This window comes from Girardinichthys multiradiatus, chromosome 7 (assembly GCF_021462225.1).
Source record: "Girardinichthys multiradiatus isolate DD_20200921_A chromosome 7, DD_fGirMul_XY1, whole genome shotgun sequence".
NCBI lineage: Eukaryota > Metazoa > Chordata > Actinopteri > Cyprinodontiformes > Goodeidae > Girardinichthys > Girardinichthys multiradiatus.
In genome coordinates, this window is record NC_061800.1 from 22,939,380 (window position 1) to 22,947,986 (window position 8,607).

The window sequence follows — 8,607 nt, forward strand, 5'->3', positions numbered from 1 at the left end:
ATATATATATAGAAATTAGTGCAAAACACTTTAACAGCAAAGTTAATGTAAGGAACCAAGTTCATTTGATTGGACCCAATAATTACAACTAACCAGGAGAAGAGTTTACAAAGTTCATAGAGAAGGGATTTTGCATTGAATAAAGTTCTAAAAATCCGCCCCTTCTCTAACATTGCCACCCTGCTCCTGGAGAGGTGTGAAGTTAGATTTCAATAGATGGGCGGATCTCCCACTGTCCTTAGTGGGTCGTATTAACTTAGTTAATGTGATTGTTTTACCCAAGGTTCTGTATCTTTTTTCACTTATTCAAATTCTTATCAAAAAGTAATTTTTCAGATTATTCGATCAGTTGCTAAATTCTTTTATACGGAGTAACAAAGCCCTGTGCATGAACACAACTTTTCGCATCTGGACTAACAAGGGGAAAATTTAAATTAAAACCTTTAAAATTAAAGGTACAGTGCCTTGCAAAAGTACTCGGCCCCCTTGAACTGGTCAACCTCTTGCCACATTTCAGGCTTCAAACATAAAGATATAAAATTAAAATTTTTGTGAAGAATCAACAACAAGTGGGACACAATCAAGGAGTGGAATGAAATTTATTGGATGTGTCAAACGTTTTTAACAAATAAAAAACTGAAAAGTGGGGCGTGCAATATTATTCGGCCCTCTTGCGTTAATACTTTGTAGCGCCACCCTTTGCTGCAATTACAGCAGCAAGTTGCTTGGGGTTTGTCTCTATCAGTTTTGCACAATGAGAGACTGAAATTCTTGCCCATTCTTCCTTGCAAAACAGCTCGAGCTCAGTGAGGTTGGATGGAGAGCGTTCATGAACAGCAGTCTTCAGCTCTTTCCACAGATTCTCGATTGGATTCAGGTCTGGACTTTGACTTGGCCATTCCAACACCTGGTTACGTTTATTTGTGAACCATTCCATTGTAGATTTGGCTGTATGTTTTGGATCATTGTCTTGTTAGAAGATAAATCTCCGTCCCAGTCTCAGGTCTCTTGCAGACTCCAACAGGTTTTCTTCCAGAATGGTCCTGTATTTGGCCCCATCCATCTTCCCATCAATTTTTCCCACATTGATAAGGAGGTGGTTCCGCTGGCACCAACCCACAAAGCCCTGTGTCTACTGTACTCTGAGTATGAAGCGGAGGAGGTAAATAGGATCAGTGCCAGCACAGTTAGTCCAGTATCCAATGGGTCAGGTGATGATCCACTCTTGAGATTTTCAGCTGTCCCTTAGAGGTCATGGCTGGATGGTATTAAAAACATTAGAGAAATCAAAGAACAAGATCCTCACAAGGCTTCCAGGTGGGTCCGAGCTTGGTGCAGAAAGATGATGGCATTATCTACACCAATGCCAGGCTGGTAGGCGAACTGCAGCAGATCCAACAGAGACCTCACCAAGGGGCGAAGATGGTTGAGGACCAACCTCTCGAGGGTCTTCATCAGATATGAGATCATTAATACCAGCCTGCAGCTCCTGAGGTCCTTCAGATGTGTGGTTTTCAGCACTGGCACCTCACAGTAGGTCTTCCATGGTTGTGGTACTTTCTCCACCTTCAGGCTAATGTTAAACATGTATCCCAAGACACCACACAATTGACATGTGCAGCACCGCAAGAGCCTGGAGCTAATCCCATTGAGACCTGCAGCCTTTCGTATCTTGATCTTCCGCAGCTCCTTCCTCAACTGAAGTGTTGAAATGGAGAGCACGGTGGTGGGGAAGGTGTCCCCTAAAGCTGAGGGGGTGGTTGATGGCTGAAATCTGAGATACTTAAAGTTCTGGAAAGAAATACAGGCAGCTGTCAAAAACAAGCGAGGTTGCAGCAGAGGAGACTGGGCTGAGGGAGGGGTGAGTGCCTGATCAAACCTGTCAGAAACTGGTTCAACTCATTCACCCACCCCAAATCTCCTACACCCTTGGAGTTTGAATTGTCTCAGGCTCTTCCAAACCCCAATAATGTTGTTCTGCTGCAGCTGGTCCTCCATCTTTTTGTGCAGATGTTTTTTTCTTTCCCTGATCTTCCTTATCAGTTCCTTCTGCACAACTCTCAGCTACTCCTTATTTCCTGACCTAAAGGCTCTCTTTTTCTTCCTGAGGAGAGATTTTTTTCTGGCTTTATCCAGGGCTTGTTATAGGACAACCACCATACCTTCATTAGGGGGACAGTGTTATCAACACAGATGTTTATGTAATCCGTAGGATAGTCTGTGATGCTGCAAATGGCAGTCCTCCCCAGGTGGAGTACAGAGTTTTTCCCACACTGTGGAGTTGAAACAGTCCCTCAGGGCTTTTTCAGTCTCCTCTGACCATCTCTTCACCATGTGTGTCACAGTTGGTTATCTGTGTACAAGGGGTTTGTACACAGAATGGAGATAAACCAGGTTGTGATCTGTGCCCCCCAGGGGAGGGAGAGGTGATGACCTGTAGGGTTCCTATTGGGACAAAATCTATATTAAATATTTTTATACCTTGTCAGTTTTGTACAAAGCAGGGTTTTACAATAATTAGACATAACACTATGACCAGTGACAGGTGAAGTGAATAACACTGACCATCTGGTTCCAAGATGTTCATTAATGATTGACTGCAGGCTTTCCCGTTTCTGATGTTGTCCGGGTCCAGCTGACAAATGAGAAAGTAAGAAACATATGAAAAAGACGTTTAAATGAAAATCTTATTTTTACTCCAAAGGTCCTGGTTATAGTGGCACAACATGTATCAGACAAAAAAAAATCAGCTTGTTTTGAAAAGTATTTCTTTAAATTAACTAAAATTAACCCTCATGTTTAGTTTTAATAGGAAAGAGCCTACCGCTGGTATTTTGGGTTGTGAGGTGTTTTGTAGAGGAGGGTGGCTGGTAAAAAAGTTCAAATGAGAACAAATGTGTTATTTTAGATACTAGGTAAAGAAAGATAATTTATCAAATCACTCACCATTTCTTTAGTGCTAGAAATCCTGATAAAATTAAGATGATCACCAAAGCAACACGTATCCACAATAGAGGAGAATAATTTGCTGTGGGAGATTTAAAGCTTTGTTATAACAAGGAATAAATTATGCAATAATATTGACAAGTTTCACGTAAAAATACATGAAAATGTTATCTCCAGGTCTTTTCAATCTAGAGATCTGACCTTCTCTGGGTTTTGGTACCAGAATCTTTTCCTGATCCCAGTAGCGGTGCTGGATAATACAGGTCAGGTCTTCTAGATTAATGTCTTCAAGGAGCTCCAGATGACTCTCTACTGTAACAAATCCATCTGTGTCAAGCTGAGTTTTAACTGCAGGCTCTGAGCTGCCAGTATAACTCCAGCTTAAGTTGGCAGCTGGTGTTCCTCTTTCAGCTCTGCACAGAGCAATCATCTTGTTGTTCCTCTGCTCTAACCAGGCATATAAACTAGGAGGAGCTGAACCAATAAAGACAAAAACAGGATTAAATACAGTCCAGCACATCAATTCATGAAAACTGCAAACTTTTGAACTTGCATCAACGTGAAAAACGAACTAAAACAAATTGTTGTGTCATATAAGAGTTACCAATGGATACTCTTTTTATTCTGCAAAGTAAAAAGCTGACATCATGTATCTAAATGGTTTCGCCTGCCTTAATGTCCTTCAAGGCAAGGCAAGTTTATTTACACTGCCTTGCGAAAGTACATGCCCCCCTGGAACTTGGTAACCTCTTGCCACATTTCAGTCTTCAAACATAAAGATATAAAATTCAAATTTTTTTGTGAAGAATCAACAAGTGGGACACAATTGTAAAGTGGAATGAAATTTATTGGTTGTGTCAAACGTTTTTAACAAATAAAAAACTGAAAATGGGGCGTGCAACATTATTTGGCCCCCTTGCGTCAATACTTTGTAGCACCACCCTTTGCTGCAAGTTGCTTGGGGTATGTCTCTATCAGTTTTGCACATCGAGAGACTGAAATTCTTGCCCATTCTTCTTGCAAAACAGCTCGAGCTCAGTGAGGTTTTTTAGCCTTGCGCCTAAAACATGGCGGGGGGTCTGCCGGTGGGTTTATTCTCGGTGTTCTATTTGCCGGCTGAGTTGTTGAGCTGGCTCTCACTGTTTGGGATCACAGGCAGAGTTGAATTATTGCTGTACCCCAAATTTACCTCAATATTCACTGCTAGTTGATGGAGTTTCATCTCCAAAACAGTCAATTTCTGTTCAAGTTTGTTGAAGTCCTCTGTGGTGAAGAAAGGCATCTTGTGCTAATTAGCTGACGCTTCTTTTGGGTTTGATTAAAAAAACATAGCGAAATCCTTTAGAAAAACTAAAAATAATAATAATCCTTGGGAGTCACTGGTATGAAGTAGTTTTAGTCCAACTTTTCCGTAATTTTGGCTAAGAGATAAAAAGTTAAGAGTAAAAGAATGTAAGCAAGCAGGGAGCGGAGAAGAAAAGCGTCTGAGCAGGCAGAGAAGTGGAAGGTTCTTTTATTTGGAATTGATTTAACAAAAAAAGATCCTAAAAAACGTTATTGCTCACTATTAAGACCTACCCGTTACAGCCACTTTGAAGTTATGGTTTTCATTTCCTCCAAAGTAAACCAACTCACACTTGTAGACCCCGACATCATCAGCTGAAATGTTTGGGATGTGCAGATACAACTGACCGGTGGAGGCCTTCTGGAGAGATTTTCCGTCATTGCAGGAATCAGTTCCTTCGCCGTCATTTATGAAAGAGATCTTACAGTTTCTGTTTTTCAAGTTTATCTCCCAGATTATATATAATATGTCAACCCACATCTTATTGGCACAGGTCAGGTTAACGTTGGTCCCAAGATTGAATGATGTCTCTTTGTTAACTGGGGAAAAGAAAATTGAGGTTATTAAATGGTTTAGTCTTAAAAATAATATTTATTTAATAAACATGCATTATGTAATGCAAACAGTTTCCATTTGCCAACAAGGCTGCTCTGCTCTGTGGTTTAGCATGTGTGACTTCTTAAAAGAAATGTTCATGCTAAATGTTGCGATGGACTGGCAACCTGTCCAGGGTGGTTTTGCACATAAACCTAATGGAAATACGACATTTAATCTCTTTGAAGATTAAAATATTACATCATACCAATAAAATAATGTTTGCGATACAAAAATGTTGGCTTGAGGAAAGGTACTTTTAATCTGACAAATGAGCCTGATAAGAACACCTATTCTAATTTACTGAGATGTACCTGAATAAGAACATGATATATTATAGCCACAAGTTTAACAAACCTGCATCTTGAGACCATGCTTCAAACATAGAGATGGCCACAGTAAAAATCCATGTCCTGCACGTACTCTTCGCTTGCATTTTTTGCATAACTTTGTTGTAGTCGTTCCTGTCAGACCCTAAAACGTACACCAAGCTGCATGAACTTCCTGCTCTTTCAAGTAAGTAGCCACACTCCCACACAGATTGACGTCTTGTGTCGTTTTTCATTTCCCAGAAGTGTCTAAGCACAAATTAGCATAGTCAGGTTTTTCGGAACTGTCCAGTATTTATTTTTTGTTGTCTTTTAGAACCTGAAAACCGATGCATTGCGTTTTTGAGTCAGTATGCTCCTGTGTATTACTCATTTCTAGTAACATTAAGGTTGTCAAATCTATAAATTTGGATACGAGGCAGAATATGTTTAGCGTTTGCAACCCCAAACTCCATCTAGTGGCCTCTTATACTATGCAAAACTGAGTGTCAGATGTCTGTTGTAAAAGTAAAATAAAGATTTAAAAGTGCTTTATTTTCTAAACTCTGTGTTTTGGGTCAGTAAAGAGTGTTCAGAAACTGATGGGGGACGAAAAAAATGTAAAAAGTAATTTCCTGTCAAAACCAAAACAAAAAACAGAATATCCCAATCATCATTTTTGGTGCATGAGCTAGAACACAAAACTATTATTGACCATGTAGTACAAATGAAATATGCTGTGAAGTATAACTTTACTTCTGATAAGTTTTTATTTTACAAATCGGATTGTTCCCGTTCATATGAAACATATGCACAACCATTTCATTACAAAAATATTTAGAGAAAACTGACAAGCAGATTTTTAAGAGGATTACAAAAAAATCTAATTAATCCCAATAAATGTGGGTTGTTTCCACAGGAACATTTGAATTGTTATACAGTAAATATTTAGATAGTTCTAGAAAAGTAAAACTGGTTTTGGAAAAAAAGCTAATTTTATAAGGCACTAGGTTTAATCAGCTCACTAAATGCAGGCAGTGCAGCAGGGAGCTGTGTTATGTAAATAAACAGAAATGAATTGAATGTGAAATCTGAGTGCTCATTATACTTTATGTCAAAATGCAGAGGCCTAGGGTCACAAATAACCAAAAATAAAGGCGTAAAGTGTCATAGTGAGAGGACGAGTTTTGATCCACATGCAGAAAAACTTCTGATTTTTGTAAAAGTTTACAGATTTAATAAAAACAGGAAGAAAGTAGCATGTGCTCTAGGAACATCCACTGGCTCTAGAGGAGGTGAGGGTGGAGAGCGGTGAGGACAGCAAACAATGACTAGTCTAGGAGGAAGTGTGTGGAATGGAGAGTCAGTCCTGCTGATAACGAAGGAATAATGGAAGCCAGGGGGAGATGGGCAGGGTCCGAGCATATTGGTCTGTGTGGAATGCTGTGATCGGTTCATTGGAGGACGGACAGGGGTTGCTAAAGCAGAGCTTAGGAGGGAGCCTGGGATGGACAGGTTTGTTTTAGGAGACATGAAAAGTGGGAGGAATACCACTTTTCAGGGAAAAGACGGAGACTGATGATGGACTCAATTTTGTAGGGACCAATGAATCTGTACTTCAGTGGAATATTGCATGAAGAGAGCCATACCTTTTGTAGAGGGATTCAGGTGAGCTTTCATCATCATGAGAAAACTGAAGGGACAAAAACTCGTTCCTTCAGTTTTGTCATGACACAAGCTGAAGGAACATTAAGCCTGATGCTTTGTCCCATCAGAAATGAAAGTGGGAGAAGAACAATGACCAAAGGGACTGTCTGGGGTTGAGACGTTTGGCTGATTGAAGGTAAGACAAGTTGTTGTGATCTGTCCAAACCAGCACAGGAACTCTGTGACCTACAACCATTGATGCCACTCCTCGAATGCCAACTTTATAGCTAGGATTTATCGGTTGTTGGGTTCAGAAGAGGACAAGTAACGGGAGGAAAAGATACCGAGATGGTGTTTTTTGTCAGATCCTGAGCACTGGGAAAGACTGCTGCCTACCCCTGAGTCAGAAGCATCCACTTCAGGTATGAGCTGCTTAAGGGGGGGGGTCAGGCTGAACTAGAATGGAGGCTTAAGAAAGCATTTTTTTTAAATCCCTTTAAAGCTTTATCAGCCTCAGTGGACCAGCAGAAAAGAATTGTAAAGGTGGTGAGTAACGTTAAAGACAAGAGGTTTGGTTGTAATTTCAGGTAAATCATCTGTAGACAATGGCAAATCCTAGAAATGCGGTTGCTGCTTGCAATCTTCTGGAATGGGCCAGTCCAAAACTGCTTTTGGCCTTTCCTGGGTCAGCACGAACCTGTCCGCCCTAAAAAGTGTAGCCCAGGAAGGTGAAAGATGGTAGATGAAACTCACATTTTTCCGCTTTGACATATAATCAATTTTCCAGTAAGTGCTGAAGAACCAGGTGGACATGTTTTTGTTGCTTATCAAGATCTTTAGAAAATATGAGATGGTCATGGAATGGCAGTAAGTGTGGGTCGGGGTGTTTTACCTGGAGATGTTTGGTCCATCAGTTTCCCCGAATCTACTGGCAGACCCTCTTGTACGGCTGCACAGGACACGAGGCCTGGAAATGTCCAAGGGAGATGCATTAAAGCCTTTCTCTTGTCTCAAATCTCTACTGCCGCTCCTCTGGAGCATCTGCATGGGTTGCCTCCTGGTGGTCAAACTGGGGAACGACAGAGATTTTGGGCAGCTTAGGTGGAGAGTGACAAAAATAGAAGAATCCTGATTAGCCGAGAGATTTATTGTGGATCTTTCTCTGCCCCTCTCCCTCAGACGGTTATCCAATCTTACAGACAGACTCATAAGGTCATCCAAAGAGCTAGGCCGATCCCTCAAACCAAGATTAACCATAACTTAATTCAAAACATGAAAACAATTTCCCCTTCAGGGAGCTAGAGTTCCATTCAGAGGATGCAGCCGAAGTGCGAAACTCAGTGGAAATTTCTCAGACTGTCCTTGTTTTCCATGTTTTCTTGGACAGTTCAGTATTGCCAGAGCAATAGTCATAAATCTGTTGAAGCTCCATAACAAAATCTTGAAAGGTACAGCCAAAGTTAGGGTAATTTTTTAACCATGCTTCCACCCATTGAAGAGCGTTACCACAGAAAGGTCTAATCATACAAGAAATCTTGTATTGATCACTGGGAAATGGGTAAGGTGAACTGCTGAAAACCAGTGTGCACTATAGGAGGGAACCTCCACAGCGGCCACAATGTGGATTCAATGAGGTGGTACTGGTGGCAGCTGCAGATGGAGATAAAGAGGAAGAGTCATTTTGCATGTTTGAAAAGGCTGAAGAAAATTGTCCCAGAAAATGGTTAAAAGTATTTTTTGCTCAATTAAGAATCTAAGAACACCTTC

General features: G+C 40.7%; 1 protein-coding gene across 1 annotated transcript; it reads right to left on the reverse strand.

Moving 5' to 3' along the window:
• Positions 1 to 960: 960 nt before the first annotated feature.
• Positions 961 to 5,462, reverse strand: LOC124871677 (cell surface glycoprotein CD200 receptor 1-like). The gene is made up of 7 exons (XM_047371142.1): positions 5,243 to 5,462; positions 4,525 to 4,830; positions 3,148 to 3,420; positions 2,947 to 3,028; positions 2,825 to 2,867; positions 2,566 to 2,635; positions 961 to 2,445 (listed from the first exon to the last, which is right to left on the reverse strand). Exons 1-7 carry the CDS (start codon positions 5,448 to 5,450, stop codon positions 2,306 to 2,308), a joined length of 1,122 nt encoding a protein of 373 aa, XP_047227098.1. The 5' UTR covers positions 5,451 to 5,462; the 3' UTR covers positions 961 to 2,305.
• Positions 5,463 to 8,607: the final 3,145 nt, after the last annotated feature.

Coding starts and splice junctions, on each gene's coding strand:
- LOC124871677 (XM_047371142.1), bottom strand. CDS start 5,450: ATGAAAAACGACACAAGACGTCAATCTGTGTGGGAGTGTGGCTACTTA. Junction 3,421..4,524: donor CTTCAAAGTGGCTGTAACGG/GTAGGTCTTAAT, acceptor TTATTGGTTCAG/CTCCTCCTAGTTTATATGCC. Junction 3,029..3,147: donor GGTACCAAAACCCAGAGAAG/GTCAGATCTCTA, acceptor AATCTCCCACAG/CAAATTATTCTCCTCTATTG.